The 16,656-nt window shown below is 49.8% G+C and overlaps 1 protein-coding gene across 1 annotated transcript in view; it reads left to right on the forward strand.

Annotated features, from left to right (window-relative positions):
• Positions 1 to 2,571: 2,571 nt before the first annotated feature.
• Positions 2,572 to 16,656, forward strand: part of TEAD4 (TEA domain transcription factor 4) — a 69,686-nt gene continuing 55,601 nt past the window's right edge. Inside the window, exons 1-2 of the mRNA XM_054718389.1 lie at positions 2,572 to 2,587; positions 4,561 to 4,638. Coding sequence (XP_054574364.1) covers positions 2,572 to 2,587; positions 4,561 to 4,638 — 94 coding nt within the window. The remainder of the gene's footprint in view (positions 2,588 to 4,560; positions 4,639 to 16,656) is intronic.

Genomic DNA, 16,656 nt, shown 5'->3' on the forward strand with positions numbered 1-16,656 from the left:
TTTAAAACAACAAGCAGTACCCTGGCAGTTTGGCTCAGTGGATAGAGCATTGGCCTGCAGACTGAAGGGTCCCAGGTTCGATTCTGGTCAAGGGCACATGCCCGGGTTGTGGGCTCATCCCCAGTGGGGGGGGGGGGGGGATGGGGCGTGCAGGAGTGGCCAATGATTTTTCTCTCATCATTGATGTTTCTATCTCTCTCACCCTCTCCTTTCCTCTCTGAAATCAATAAAAATATATTTAAAACAACAACAAAGCAAACAAAGTTTAAAGACTATATAAAGCCTTGTTCCATATCTGTCCCCTCTTGTTTCCCTTGCCCTGTCTTACTCCAATAGTTAATCACTTTTAGTTTCTTTCCAGTGTATCTTTCCAGTTTCTTTATGCAAAAATAAAAACATATTTGTAATTTCCTACCCTTTGTGCACAGAAGGTAGCACATTATATACTCTGTTCAGTAGCTTGTTTTTTCAGTTGATACATCCTGGAGATAATGCCCATGTCAATAAATGCAGCCCTTCCTCATACTTGCTTATCCTCCACAGTATTTCATTGTGGGAAGTTGCATAGTGGTTTTATTTATTTATTTTAGAGAGGAAAGAAGAAACGTTGATTTTTTTGTTCTACTTATTTATATATTCATTAGATGATTCTTTTAGTTCTCTTTTTAATTGATTCTCTTAAAAAAATAATATTGCTACTTAAAAAAAAACCCTCACCAAGGATATGTTTCTATTGATTCTAGACAGAGAGGAAGGGAAAGAGAGAGAAACATTGATTTCAGAAACATCTATTGGTTGCCTCCCGACCGAACCCTGACCAGGGTTCGAACCTGCAACCTGGGTATGTGACCTGACCAGGAATTGAACTGGCAGCCTTTCGGTGCATGGATGATGCTCCAACCAACTGAGCTACACAGGCCAGGGCTCATTGGTTGATTCTTATATGTGCCTTGACCTGGGATCAAACCTGTAACCTTGTCATATCAGGCCGATGCTCTAACCAACTGAGCTACATGGCTGGGGCGCACCATAGTGTTTTTAACCAGTCCCCTATACACGGACAATTTGCACATTAAGAAATTTTATCAACATGTTTTGAGTATATACAGTATTCCAGGAACCCATGTTATTTTAATCTTTTTCACTCTTCATACTGAATAACTCCCATTTTACATGTGACATCTCCCATAGTCTGAAATGCTTCCCTTAGCTCTGCAAGTGTTATCTAACTACCTGCTCAACATCTCCACAGTTGGCTTGTTAAAAAACATGGTTATTAATAGCTGTAAAGAATTTATTTCATCACGTAGATGTGGTTGAATTTTTAAAAATGTGAGGAACATTGACTGGCTGCCTCCTGCATGAGCCCACAACCTGGGCATGTGCCCTGACTGGGCATCAAACTTGCAACGTATCGGTACATGGGATGATGCTCAACCAAGTCACACCGGCCAGGATATAGATGTGATTGAATTTGATTAACACAGTATCATAAGGATATTTTGTGTAACTGTGACCACAGAGGTTGGAAAAACAAAATTTATTAAATAAATGCAAATTGTACCAAACAACATAATTAGTATGATTTTTGACTTTCATTTTGGAGCAGAGACAACACAGATACCCTCCCTACATCAAGAGGGGCTCTGACCACACCCACCTCTTTCTGCACCACTCCTCAGCAAGCCTGAGTGAGGACTAGGTGGTCTGGATCACTAAGAAGTGAGGGGGGTTGTGGACTATACGTTGTAATTTGAGGGCAGCCATATGCATCTCTTTGAGCTGGATCCAGAGAGAGGAAATATTTCTACTAACAGATTCATTCCCGAGGATCAAGGAACAAAAGTCCTGTCTATTAAAGGTAAATACCCCTAGTAAGGGCAAGACATAAAAACCAGTATAAAATCGGTCAGTTTTTCACCCTTCACAATTTCCACATCTAAGAACTTTCCTTTACCCAGAGGGACCTCAACAACTTGGGGACATGCCATTTCTGAAAGCACAGAGCTCTCTAGAAGCCTGTAAGGGTATAGATCAGGAGGCTGAAGTCATGAGGTCACACCATTGCAGCTAGCATCAGTTACAGTCTTGATAGTTAAAATTTGGAGGGAATAATTCAGTCTGATCTCCAAATTTCCTCTCAGCAGTCCCTGCTGAAGTGACACTCAAAGGTTGTTCTGTCTCCACCCTAGGCTCTGTCCTGCCTTCCCACAATCCTCTGAACCTGGCTGGACCCACCTACCACCTCACCCTGTTTCTCCTTATTTGAATAGTCTCAGTTAATGGTACCACCAATAGTTCAGCTGTCAAAATTCAGTGATTTTTGTTTCTTCTCTCACCCTCACAGCCCACTTGTTGTTGTTTATTTCACCTCTGGACTATTCCCTACACCCTTCCCCACATCAGCCCCAGGACCACTGCCTGGGTTTAAGGCACCGGATGATCCAATCCAGCCCTGACACTGATGCCAGAGGGGTCTTTCTGATGTTGGTACTGGTTATGTCACACCTGTGTGTAAAGGGCCTTTTGATACCCAAACTCTTCAGCATGGAATCCAATGATCTTCACAACATGGCACCCACTTACTGTAACCTATTCTCCCCGGCTCCTATTCTCCAGCCACACTAGTTTACAAGACTTCTCCTAACCACCCCTCTGTACCATACCTTTGTGGTTATTTTAGTCATTTTTAAAATTTAATTTTTATTCATTTCTGAAAGAAAGGAGAGAGGGATAGAAACATCAATGATGAGAGGGAATCATTGATCAGCTGCCTCTTGCATGCTCCCCACTGGGGATCCAGCCGGAAACCTGGGTATGTGCCCTGACTGGGAATTGAACCATGACCTCCTGGTTCATAGTCCGACAATTAACCACTGTGCCACACAGGCCAGGCAGTATTCCAGTCTTAATTTGGTAAATTCTCATTTATCCTTCAAGAGCTAGATCAATGTCCGCTCTGTAACTTGAATTTCAGTGTTCCTTACTTTGGCTTTCCACTGGACTTGATCATTGTCTCATCTTCCTACCTAGATTGTGAACTTCTTGAGGGCAGGCAGGGACCTATCCCTGCGCTTAGCATGGTGCTCAGTCAACAGACACTCAACAAATGATTATTATATTAAAGGGCTAATGCCTGTATACTGTCCTGTATTGCAATCTTTTCATGTGTGTGAGGTGTGGCCAGGTCCTCCTGTGACTCACTATTTAACAAGCATACCAGAACTGATATGTGCTAATGAGAGCTGCTGCCTTCACTCTTCCCTTCTGAGACTGATTCTTCCTCCAGTGATGCTTTCATGGTTCAAAACACCTTTGGAACACCTCTCGTAGAAACCACTTTGGCACCTACAGCACTTTCTTTTCAATATCCTCTGTGATAGCATTTTTCTTTTTTTTCTTCAGTATTTTTCATGTACTTATCTATCCCAGACACCAAGTTGGTGCTGGGTGAGAGATAAATCAGACATTTACTCAGTCTTCAAGGAAGTTTCTGTTTGATGAGGGAGATAAGATCTGGACAACCATGGAAATTCAAATCTAAGTGACAACAGCCCGAAAAGGTTGGATTTGATTTTTGGAAAAGGCCAAACTCCTTTGGTTTCACCCTCCCAACAAGGTGGAAGACAGAGGCATGTGACAGCACATTACTTTAAACCAAAGTGTTCTGAAGACTTCCAAACAGGAGGAGCTCAGTGAGGTTCTAGCATCTCTCAAGATACTAAATGGTTCTGGTGTGTTTGTTTAAAACCCAGACTCCCACGTTCTGACAGGGTTCTTCCCGGCGAAATGGTAAGTTCTTCCAGGGCTGGTGCTGAGGTCTTACCCTTCATTGTTTGCACGGCATCTGGTGGACACACAATACCTGTTGAATAAATACTGAGTTACTCCTTTTCCAAAGAGGGACATCTCTGCAGATGGGCGAGGGACAAAAGAGAAAGACGGAGGGACTAATGCCGGGAGGGCACGCGCGGGGGCACTGGCCGCGGGCCTGGGACCGGAGCCCGGAGTTCCTGCTTCCTGGTTCCCCGGAGTGAATGTCCCCGGCGGGAGCCGCAGGGAAGCAGCAGCCCTTCCTGCGCGCCCGCAGCCCGCCCCTGCCCCGGCCCTTCCCGGCCTCGTGCGGGGGGTGTCGTCCGGAGACGCGGAGGGTGGCCGGCTGCGAAGCCCGTGGCTTGTCGCGTAGCCGGGCCCCGTCTCACCCACAAGACCTCCTCGCTCCGGCTGAGAGGAAGGTTTTCAGCGCCGGTGATGGAGTCGGTCACTCCGCCCGGAGGGGCAGGACCCCGGGGCTGGGGAGGAGGGAGAGTCCGGCCGAGAGATCAAAGGGAACGCTGGTGGGCGGGGAGCGGCGGCGGCCGGATCCAGAAACTGAGGTCAAAGTTGGGGGTCGGCGTCCCGGGGCCGTCGGCTCCGCGCCCTCCGCCCCTCTCCCGCCCGGCTCCCGCCCCCGCTGGCCGGCGTCCCAGACTCCACCCCGAGGGGCCCGGGCCGCCACTCCCTCCAGCTCCCTCGTCAGCTGCGCGCATCTCATACCAGCCCTCATTCCGCACATTCCAGGCTCCCTCCTTCCACCCCGCAGGCGGCGGGGGGAGGGCCCGCAGCTCCGGCCCCGGCGCCTGCGGCCGGGTACCCCAGGTGAGTGCCCGGCCCGCCGCGCCCCGGCCGTGCGCTCCGCTCGCCCCTTCCCGCCCCGCACTCCGGGCTCCCGCCGGCTCCGCAACCTCTCTTCCCCGCTCCCCCGGCGGCCCGACCCCGCTCCTGACCCCCCCGCCCCGCCCCGCCCGGCCCCGGCCCCGGCCCCGGCCCGTTTCCCCGGCTCCCTTCCTCTGGGCCGTTGACTCACCGCTCCCGGAGCGGGGGTCTCCGGTGCCTTCCCGGCAGCCCGGTGCTGGGAAAACTCCTCCCTCCGCGCCGCGCCGCGCAGCTCCGCGAGCCGCTGGGTGGCGGCGAGCCGGGCTCGGGAGCGCCGGGGCGGCCCGGTCCGCGGCCCCGCCTCCCTCTCCGCCCAGCGGGTCGGCCTCCGGGCGGGGGCCGGGTCTCCGCGCTGACCCCCTCCCGTCCCCGCAGAGCCAGCGCCGCGCGCTCGGGAACTCGGCGGGGCCGCGGCTTCCAGAGTGGGCGCGCGGGACGGACTCCGTGGAACCGGCTTAGCGCAGCCACCGCACCTCCCCGCACTCTGGTACCGGCGTGGCGCGGGGCGGCGGGGGAGGGTCAGCCCTTCGCCTGCGGGCGGGCGTCGGGGTGAGGGGCGCGCGAGGCGCTCCGACCCGGGTGGGCTGGGGAGGGAGCGGGCACGTGGAGGCTCTGCGGACCGCAGGGTCGGGCTGAGCTGCGAGGGGCGTCGGGAAAAGGGAGCGTGGGGAGCCGAAAAGACCAGACGCGGAACTGAGAAGCCCGGCGATGGGAGAGGCCCGGCATCCACGCCTCTTACCCTGCTGGGTCCCTTTGGAGGTAGGCGTGTTGGTTGTTAAGTTAAGCTTTGGGGACCTGTACTGAGGTCCCTGCTCTCCAGGGCTGAGAAGCCTGATGTGTCCCTGATGGGGACTGGAGGCTCCCAAGCCTCCAAGCAAACATTTCCCAGTAACACCCTCTGTGCACAGAGGTGTGAAGGGTGTTCTGGTGAGCTCCTGTGAAGCAGTCTGACGGTCCTGTCCTCTTAGCTTTGCGTGTGTGTGAGGGTGGAATCTTTCCCAGGAGTCAATTTGGCCTAGTAGGTGGATTTGTTGGAGTATATTTCCGCATGAGAAAAGTGCTGTCTGTCTGAAAGTGTGAGTGTCCGAGTACTGTGTGTTCCTAAGTGTGTCTTCTTCTGTGAGGATGTTGGTTTGGGGCATGACTGTTCTTCCTCCGTGCGTAACCGTGGGCCAGAGACAGTGTCTCTGATGGTTGGAGCCTGTGGCCCCCCAGGCACCATTCGCCTGGGCTGGGCAGAGCTGGAAGGAAGCTGTCTTTCTGAGGGAGAGCGGGTTCTGCTCTTGCCTGGAACCGTAGGGAACAAGTTGGTGGAAGACCAGAGGAAGTTGAGATCTTTGTCACTTGTTGATGGGATGGGTTCTTGATCCTTAGAGTTGGGGAAGATTGTGGGGAGGAGACCATTTGAATCCGGAGACTTGTGTAGACAACACTGTTAGAGTTGGCCCCAAGGACAGAGAGGAATGCGTGTATGCCAGCCACAACTACTTTCTATTGGTCCAGTTCTCCCTGGAGCTGCCCATGCAGTCAAATGGATGAACCCTTAATTCCTTACAACTTTCCAGAGGGACCATCCTACACTTCCCTGTGGCAAGGAGAAGGACTGGCACGTTTCGTGAATGCTACAGCGCCAGCATGGGAGGGAGGGGCTGCCTGAGATTTGCTAGTTGAGCAGGAGGCGACCCCACTGGGTGTCTCAGTTGCCTCATCTCTTTCTGCTTTGCTTTCCGTTTTCTCGCCATTTGGAGTTTTACTATCAGAAACATTTTCAAGGAGTGAACTGGGTAGGGGACGTGGCATAGTATGTGGGGTGGGGGTTAGGGCACACAGGCACACTGACCTCAGGGTTCTGCATTCCCACAACATGAGGATGTGGGCCTATTTTTTAGGGTTTCTTGGAAGGAAGGAACAAGACACTCTCATTGGGATGGGAACTCTGGTCACTGCTCCTCCATGCACCCCGAGGATGCAGATGTTCTGGTGGGACCCTCCTCACTCTTACCTTCTTAGGCCAGGTGTGTGGCCGGGGCTTCCAGGGTGTCTGGTCTAAAGGCAGCATTGATAGTGTGGAAAGGGTACAGGTTTCGTGGTCAGACATACCTGTGTACCATGCTGGCCATTTGAGACTCTCAGGTTGTTTTCTGATGAGTAATATGGAGGGGGTTAGTTGATATACATCCAGAAAGTTTGTTGTGAAATTTCAATGTTTGCAAAGTACCTAGCACAGTGCGTGGCATTTCCTGGGGACTCAGTAGCCAGTGCTCCCCAAGCTTATTTCAGCATGGAACCTCTTTTTTCCTGGGGCCTTCTCTGAACATCCTTTGCTAGACCCTGCCCTGTTCATTCATGTTTATTTAGCAAACCTGAATTGAGCGTTTACAATAGGCCAGGCCCTGTACCATGCTCTTCATCCTTAGGAATCAGGATAGCCTGTGGGCCGTGGCAGGTGGGGGCAGGCTTCGTCACAGGGGCTTTTGCCTCCAAGTCCTATGTTCTAATTCCAGTTTTGCCTTGACTGCAGGGTAAACCTGTTGAACACTGTTGGGCACTCTAATGTCAGCATCGAGCTCCCTCATATTAAAGACAGGGAAACTGGCCTGGCAGTACTTGAGTGTCGACCTGTGAACCAGGAGGTCACTGTAAGATTCTGGTCAGAGCACATGCCAGGGTTGTGGCTTGGTCCCTAGTGGGGGTGTGTGCAAGAGGCAGCTGATCAGTGATGCTCTCATCATTGATGTTTCTTTCTCTCCCTCTTCCTTACTCTCTGAAATCAATAAAAATATATTTTTTTAAAATAAGAACAGGGAAACTGAGGTCCCTAGAGGGACAGTATCTTGCTTAAACTTGTACAACCAATGAGTTGCAGACCTGGGACTAGAACCCACTGTTTTCACTTTGCATTCTGTTTTTTGCTCCGTGGATCCCAATGCTCAGACCCACTCCCCCCCCCCCCGCCCCCCCCCCCCCCCCCCCCCCCCCCGTCACCTTCATCTTACAGGGGTGGAGCCGAAACAGTTTGACTTGGGTGACGTCTGTCATCTTGTGGCTCAGATAAGGTTGTTAGGAGGCAGAAATACTCCTCTCCAAACCCGCAAAAAGCACAGAACTGTGGCATCTGAGAATGCCACCTCTGGAAGGGGCCCGTAGGAGGTCTTTAAAATGCACCCTCCATTCTCCTTGCTGGTCTGTACCTGACTCAGCCAGGTGGAGAAGGTCTCTATCTTTCTAAGGCCTCCTGGGATGCAGATGATCACCGGCTCCTGTGGTTTCCGTTCGGGAGTCTTGTGCTAGTGACGGTCACCGAGCAATACCTTTTGCCTAATCTGTGGCTTCTCTCCCTCTCCGGTGGAGGTGAAGGACATGGGCCACCACTTTGCTCCGCTGACTTTCCTGTTGTTCCGCCGGCCCCGGGAAACTCAGGACTTGTAGGGATGGCTCTGCCCAGCCTGTCTTCCTTTGCCCTCCATGACCCTTTGTTGGCAGGGGTTGGGAGGAGAGCTCCCTTTAAAGCCCTGAAATTGGAGCCGAACAGCTGCTCTCCGTCCCCCCTTTCCCCCCTCGCTTTCACCGCTCTGGGGCCCAGGTGGAGGTGGGGGCAGGGCTTTGCCCCTGGCAGCACAGTCTGGGGCTCCTATGTTTTATTTTATTTATTAAAAATTTTTTTTTGTTAATCCTCACCTGAGGATATTTTTTTCATTGATTTTTTTTTTACAGAGTGGAAGGGAGAGAGGGTGAGTGGGAGGGAGGGAAGGAGGAAGGGGTAGAGAGAGAGAGAGAGAGAGAGAGAGAGAGAGAGAGAGAGAGGGAGAGAGAGAGAGAGAGAGAGAGAAACGTCAATGTGGGAGAGACACATCGATCATCAATCGGTTGCTATTCACAGGAGCCCTGACTTGGGACCAGGGATTGAACCTGTAACCCAGGCACATGCCCTTGACCGGGAATTGAGCTCGTGACCCTGCGTGGGCCCACGCTTCAACCACTGAGCAACACCAGCCAGGGCACCAACTCTCCTATGTTTTAATTCCAGCTTTGTTTTGACCTCTTCTGAAATGACAGTTCTTCCCTTACTTTTGGGTTTTCCATTTAGATATTGGGGAGATTCTAATCATCTGTGTGACATGGTCCTGGAGCCTTCAGCTGGTAGCGACTGGATCTTTGGAAACTTTCCCACTAAAACTCCAGTCCCTAAGATCTGTGCCCACCCCTCCTGTCTTTCATACTGGCAGGCTCACGGAAAGGCAGGAGGAGGGGCCTGGCTCCCTGTGGTGTGGGCCAGCTCCTTGGCGGTGCTGAGGGTAGGCGGGCCCCCATGGGTGGGAACGCAACTTCCTTTGACCCAAACTTCATGGGAACAATAGACTTCAGAGGAGTCACCAGGGGCAGGAAATGGGAGCTGTGCTAAGGCTGGGTGACCCTCCTGGGGGATGGGATTGCATATCCGGCCAAAAGGAAGGACAGGGTGTTGGGATCAGTGCAAAGGGCACTGGGGAGGGGCTGATGACACACAGGGTGGGCCTCTCTTCTGAAGGGGGCTGTTGACTCAGTGAAACCTGAGCTGCTTAGAGCCCTTTATTTGGCCGAGCCTTCTGCTCTGTGTCTCACTAACAAAGGCATTGTGTGTGATACCTGACAGCCTCCACTGCTGCCCCGCTCACCCCGGCCAGAGCCAGGTCTTCCCCTTCCCTTCAAGCCCCTTGAGATGTCTGCGTGAATCTTTCTGGCCGGATTAAAGGCTACTTTTGTTTCTTCCTGGATGATCTCCATCTTGGCGTTGAGCCTTGAGTAATAGTTGACTGGGGAGGCAATTTGTGCAGTGGGCAGAGCTTGGGTGGGGAAGCAACAGGCCTGAATCAGCTGGACAACATAAAGGGATTTTTTTTTTTTTTTTTTAGGCACAGGCAGAGCAAGAAGACACAAGACAGTCAGGGGGAGATTCCTGCCTGAAGCAGGTGGTGGAATGTTCTGGGAGGCAGTCTCTTATCTTGCCTTGATCTTTGTGAGGGTAGAACAGACTTTGTGAAAAGGTTAAGGAGGCCTGTGGGAGAAAAGAGGATCAGACCACACTGAGTTGCTTTTGCTTTTCTTGAGTTCAGGTTGCCAGACTCTTACAGGTCAGGTTTTTGGGGTCCTGAGAGGCTGTAGGAGTGACCACGGAATCACTCCAGGGTCTGGGAGGAGGTAAGAGTGGCAGAATTACAAATGCCGCCCTGATTTATTTCTTCAGTGTAGCAAGATGGGGATCCTGGGAATGGCAGGCTGTTAGGCTTCTTGTTGATCCCCCAAATTCCAGGTCAGATATTTGAACAAAAAAAATCTATGGGGACTTCTAAATGAAGTTGAGGTAACTAATAGCCACCACATGTTCACTCTATCAAGTCTTGGAAAATAATATAGTTTGGATGGAGGAATGTTCAGTAAGAACTTTGAGTCTAATGATTTTCTTGGGTTTGAGAGAAGTATGATCTGGCTGATACAGCAGTACGATGGATCTGTACCTGGTTGAAAGGTTACCCTGGGTACTGAATGGAGCTCATATCACCCTGGGGGGAGGTCTCCAGCAATATGTCTCAGAGCTGTCTTCTCTCATCCTCTATAGATTCTGTGGGTGTTTAAGGCAGCAAGCAGGATTCTAAATAATCTTAATTGACTAGAATGCAGAAATTAAGCAGAAATATGAAATTAAAAAACTTTTTGCCTGTTAAAACTCATACACGCTCATTGTAGAAAACCTTTATATGTTAAAGGAGAAACAAAATGGTGCATAGTACCACAACTTAGGGTTGGGCACAGTTAGTATTTTGGTATAGGTCTCTCCAGATTTGTGTTCATGCAAATTATATATTTTAAATAATTGCAATTATACTCCTTTCTTCCTACTGAATACTATACAGTGAGCAATATCCCATGTCATAAAAAATCACTTAAAACCATAATTGTAAGGGTCTTAATAATATTACATTATATGAATGCCCCTTAATTTTTTAAATGTATTTTTTAACACAAACCTGGCACAGACTAAGTGCATTCTCTTTTTTCTTTTTTTCAGAGAGATGAAGGGAGAGGGGGAAAGAGATAGAAACATTAAGGATGAGAGAGAATCATTGATTGGCTGCCTCCTGTACGCCCCCCAACTGGGGATCGAGTCCACAACCCAGACATGTGTCCTGGCTGGGAAGCGAACTGTGACTTCCTGGTTCATGGGTCAATGCTCAACCACCGAGCCACACTTGGCCAGGCAGAATGGCCCTTAATTTATTTAACTGTACCCTACGGCACTTTTAAAAATTGTTTTCAACTTTTAGCCATTAAAAATTACTTGCTATCTAGCAATGTGAACACTTTCCTCAAGATGAAATCTAATAGATTTAAGTGTAAAATCCTGCATTTAAGTTCAGAGCATCAATTATATAAGTATAGAATAGGAACTGTCAATTCCTGTGGTGAAAACATATTTGGGCTTTCATTTGACAAAGGAAGGGGAAGGGAAAGGAGCATTTATGAAGTGCCTACTAGGTACCAGGTGTTATTCTAGACATTTTTGCCTACATCATCTCCTTTAATCTTTGTGAGGTAGGGCTCGTTTTTTGTTTGTTTTGTTTTTTAACCTTTACTGTACAGAAGAGGAGAAAAGTTACACAGAGATTAATGCTTGGGTTGGAGTTTGAACCCAGGTCGATCTGAGTCTTCGCCCCGCCCCATTAAACCGAGTCTGCCTAGTGGTGTGGTGGGATTTGTGTCAGAGAAACCTTAGTCCACTAAGCTCTGAGCTGCTCGGGCCACCTTGGGAGTCACCTCTGCTTTTGGAGGGTGGATACACCCTGACCTGTTAAGTCTGGAGCTTGCTGGTGTTGTGAGTGTCTTAGCAGAGGGCAGATGAGGATTGGAACCCGTCCCGTCATCAGGGTGTGTCCTTTCTCATTGCCAGAGGGCGGGCCCTCTTTGCAGCAATAGTAAGTCAGCTCCATCTGCTCTAAGTCGGTTTCACTACGTAGTACCACCTAGAACTACATAGAATTTCATTACCTGGAACTCGTTAGGGATGCGTTGGAGGTCTCTGCACTGGGTGGGAAATTGGACCACATGACATCTACGTCATCCATGTGGTTCTGGGCCTCAGTTTCTCCACATGCAGCAAGTAGGGATTGTAGTAGGCAATGTGGGAGGTATTTTCCCACTTTGACATTCTGGGATTCCTGCTGGAGGCAAGGCTGAGAGATGTGGGGGTGGGGTGGGGCAGGGTCCAGGCAGTTAGAGGTGACAGAAAGGGGAGATGTGGGAGTTACTGCCTGGCTCCCCATCATCTTTGTACCAGCTGCATGAACAGGTGTTAGGAACAGGCTGCACCCTGAGGCGAGGGCAGGGAAAGATGGCTCCAGCATGGAGCACAGACTCCAGACCTGTGCTGTCCAATAGAGATATGGCATAAGGCAGATATATAATTTTAAGTCATCTAGGGGTCACATTTAAGAAGTAAAGAAAGTGGTAAAATGAATTTTAATAATATGTTTTATTAAACTACTATGCCTAAAATATTTTTTAAACATATAATCAATACTTTAAAACAATTGAGATAGTTTACCTTTTTTTCATACAAAGTGTTAGAAATCTAGCATGTATTCTTTTACACTTTAATAGCACATCTCAGTTTGAATTAGCCACTTTTCCAGTGCTCAGCAGCCACGAGAAGCCAGTGGCTAAGTTTGGACAGGATAGCTGTGGAGCCAGTTATCTAACTGCAGTGTGTCTTATTTTCTCCTCTGCAGAGTGGGCATGGTAATATTAGTAGAACCAACCTCATGTGGTTGATGTGAAGATTAAGTTGGTTATTGTTTATAAAGTGCTTAGTTTTTTGCCTGGCAAATGCTAATCACTGTATACGTTTTTATCAAATAAATCACTTATAGATGGTCCCTAAACCCTGGACCAGCTAGAATTGGTAAAGAGAGGCTGGTGACGTGCTTGGGAAAACCCCGTCACAGAGTGGTCCTGTGGTGGTACCGGTACCCTGTGCCTGTGCCTGGGCGTTCTACACAATGGACTTGTCTCCGAGCAGATGGGCCTGACCTGCTGTTGCTGCAGAGGGGCCTTCCGGAAGTGAGAAATGACGCACCCTGGTGACAGGAGATGCTGTTGCTGCAGAGGGGCCTTCCGGAAGTGAGAAATGACGCACCCTGGTGACAGGAGAGGCTCCGGTCCTTCAACAGGGGTGCGCCGACCATCTTTCTGCTTGGGGCTTGGAATTGTGCTGGGCGGCATGGAGGAAGCAAAAGCGTCCTCAGAAATGTTCCATCGTGTACTGAATGACCTCGTGTTGGAATGGAGCAGAGGTCACTTCTGGTATTTGAAGGTTTAGGCAGTAGTGGTGCTGCTTGTGCAAGAGAAGTGCCAGTGGCTTCTGCTGCCCCACTCAGAACACTGCCAGCCCGGCACTGCCAGCCCAGTGCTCTTGGCATCAGCCCCCTCCGCTTGCACCTGGCCTCTGCCAACCCATTGTGGTCTCAGAGCGCCCACTGTGTGCCTGGACTGTGCCAGGTGCAGTGTGGGGAATGGGGAGGGAAGACCTGGTCCTTGTGATCCAGCAGGGGAGACAGACTGAAAGCCAACACTGACAACCTGTAAGATGAAAGAAGGGCTAATTAGAGGCACAAACAAGGGGGTGCCTGGTCAAGGTGATTCATTCTGATGCAGCTGGGAGGAGTCAGGGAAGACTTCACAGAGGAGGAGGCACTTGAGCAAGCTTTGTGGGATGGATAGGGTTTTTTGCGTTTTTAAAAATATATATTTTATTGATTTTTTTACAGAGAGGAAAGGAGAGGGATTGAGAGTTAGAAACATTGATGAGAGAGAAACATCGATGAGCTGCCTCCTGCACACCTCCTACTGGGGATGTGCCTGCAACCAAGGTACATGCCCTTGACCAGAATTGAACCTGGGACCCTTCAGTCCGCAGGCCGATGCTCTAGCCACTGAGCCAAACCAGCTAGGGCAGATTTTTTTTTTTTTTTAACTTTTTAAATTTATAGTAACATTTTATTGCGTGGTTTTTAAATTTTTCTTTATTGATTACAGGGAGGAATGGAGAGGAAGGGAGAGATAGAAACATCAGTGATGAGAGAGAATCCTTGATTGGCTGCCTCCTGTACGCCCCACACTGGGGATTGAGCCCACAACCCAGGCACATGCCCTGACTGGGAATCAATCCTTGACCTCCTGGTTCATAGGTCGATGCTCAACCACTTAGCTACGCTGGCCGGGCAGGGATGGGTAGGGTTTTGATTGCGCTGTGTATAAATAAGAGAGGGACAGAGGGAGAGAGGAAGGAAGAGAGGGATAAATCTGGGAAGACAGAAAAAAATAGTGATTTCAGGGCTATAGTCATGGAGATAACTGGTCTTGATGGAAGAGGTAGATTGAAGCTGGGACCTCTGGGCAGAATAAGGAGGACTTTTTTAAAATGTAATTTTAAATTTACATACAGCAAAATTGGCTCTGTGGTGCACAGTTCTGTGGGTTTAGACAAATACACATAGTTGGGTATTCACCACCACAGTCAAGAGGAGAACTGTTGTCTCCTCAAACAGTGCCCTCCTGCGCTGCCCCTCTAGGACCCCTCCCCCAGCCCATCCCCGGACAACTCTGCTCTCCTGTAGTTGTGCCTTTTCAAGAATGTCAGATGGACTCCTACGGCATGTAGCTTTTGAGTCTGCTGCTTCCACTCAGCATAATGTTTTGAGATCCATTCAAGTTGTGTGTATCAAGAATTCATTCCTTTCTTTTGCTGAGTAGTAGTCCATTGTGTGGATGGATGCACCACAGTGTGTTCCTCCATTCACCCATTAAAGGACTTTTGGGTTGTGTCTAGCCTTTGTCAATTAAGAGTAAAACTACTGTCAACATTCATGTCCAGATTTTTGTGTGAACACAGGCCTTCATTTCTCCTGGAGTGGGGATACCTGGGAATGGTATTCCATAGGGCACGTGTGTGTTTAATGTTTTAAGAAAACACCAAACTCTTCCCAAAGTATACCATTTTGCATTCCTACCAGCAAAGCATGAGCATTCCTTTGCTCCATATCTTCAACAGCGCTTGGTATATCAGGCTTCTTTTTGTTTTTGCCGTTCTAATGGGTGTGGAGTGAAATCTCACGGTGGTTTTAATTTGCATTTCTTTACTGACTAATGATGTTGAACATCTTTTCAGGTGTTTGCCATTCATATAACATCTTTGGTAAAGTGTCAATCCAAATCTTTCGTCCATGTTTTCTTATGAGTTCTTTAATATTTTGCATGTAAGTCAGATGTGTGAGTTACACATTTTTAAAAAAAATTTTTTGGAGAAAACTCATTTAGGGAGAAAAATCTCCAAAAGAAGATGATGTGTGTGAGGGACTCTGAGAGTGAGGTTTGGAGTTTGGTGTCATAAGCCTTGACCTTTCTTCAAGGGTGAAGTGGGGCTCGGATGAGGCGGGGTGGGGGGCTGGGTGGGGAAAACACCTAGAGACTGACCTATGCAAAAGGCAGGAAGGAACAGGGCCTTCATGGAAGGCCCTGGCTAAGTCTGTTCCTGGCTTAGCACTCGCCGTAGAGCATGGTTTGCTGGGCATCTCCCTGTCTGGTTGGCTGTGCCTGGTCTATTCCGCGTAGCTGGCTGGGTCAGGTTGGGCTGGTCCCATACAGAACAACAAATGCTTGTGCCCAGCCTGGGTACCAGCCATTTGCATGGCCTTGTTTCCAAACTGGGTGACCATGCATTCTGGAATGGGAGGTGGGGCATGTGTCAGGCCTTCAGGGGGAAGCCACTGGGTGGGAGTGTGGCTGGTGCAAGAGCGAATCAGTGGGGTGTATTTTCTGGGTCAGGGTGGGTCCTCTGTGATGGTGACCTCAGCCAAGGGTCTGAGGGCTTGGGGCCATTGGAACTTCTAGAGCATCTCAATCTTCATGTGTGTCTCTGTCTGAGCAGAGTGGCTCTGAGATGGAAGAACATTTCTATGAAAAATGACCAAGGGTGGGATGGGTGCTCCTTCTGCGTCTTGTTCATGCTCAGTCCATCCTGTCCACTCCTGTGTCCTGGGAGCTTGGCACTGTCCAGATGCTGGGGTCTTCATTCTTCCCGGGGACATGCCTTTTCCAGAGATGATTAAGGCCTAGAGGTGGAGTGTGGGCAGAGCTGAAGAGGGAGCCCTGCTTTCCTGGAGCTGCTAATGCTGGTTGCTCCAGAGCCCTGGGGGCTCCCAGGCCCCTTGATGCCCTGGGCACTGGAGGGCTGCTCCCCAGCACCGAGAGCCCCTGCCTGGCTCCTCCCTGAGCAGGGCCTGCACTCAGAGCCCCCACCTGGAGTGCCTTGTGCTGCATGGGTGCCAGGTGTGGGTGCACCCTCTGGTCCTGGCAGGGTGGGGCATGGTCTTGTCTCTTTGGGTGAGCAGCTGATTAGGCAGATCCACCCCAGGTCTGGGAAACAAGCATTTGGTGAGCAGCCTGCTGTGTGTGCGTGGATGAGCTCCAGTTCTGTCAATTTCCAGAGGGATCGCCATTTGACAGGATTCAGTGGCAAGTCCTGTCAGGCAAAGGCTCAGTTATCTGTTTTGAGATCTGAATTTTCATAGGACAGGCCTACTTAAAGTGAAGCACTTTCTTACATTTTGCTTTATTTTAGAACCCTGAGGAAAGGCCCTGTGGAGAAAAAACATGCAAGGCCTACTCTCCCCGCCTTTGTTTTTTGTTTTGTTTTTTTTGTTTATTTTAAATATATTTTTATTGATTTCAGAGAGGAAGGGAGAGGGAGAGAGAGAGATAGAAACATCAATGATGAGAATCATTGACCGGCTGCCTGCTACACGGCCCCCACTGGGGATCGAGCCCACAAGCTGGGCATGTTCCCCTGACTGGAATTGAACCCGGGACCCTTCCGTCCACAGGCTGATGCTCTGTCCACTGAGCCAAACCGGCTAGGGCTTGTTTTGT

Source organism: Eptesicus fuscus, chromosome 7, assembly GCF_027574615.1.
Source record: "Eptesicus fuscus isolate TK198812 chromosome 7, DD_ASM_mEF_20220401, whole genome shotgun sequence".
Classification (NCBI taxonomy): domain Eukaryota; kingdom Metazoa; phylum Chordata; class Mammalia; order Chiroptera; family Vespertilionidae; genus Eptesicus; species Eptesicus fuscus.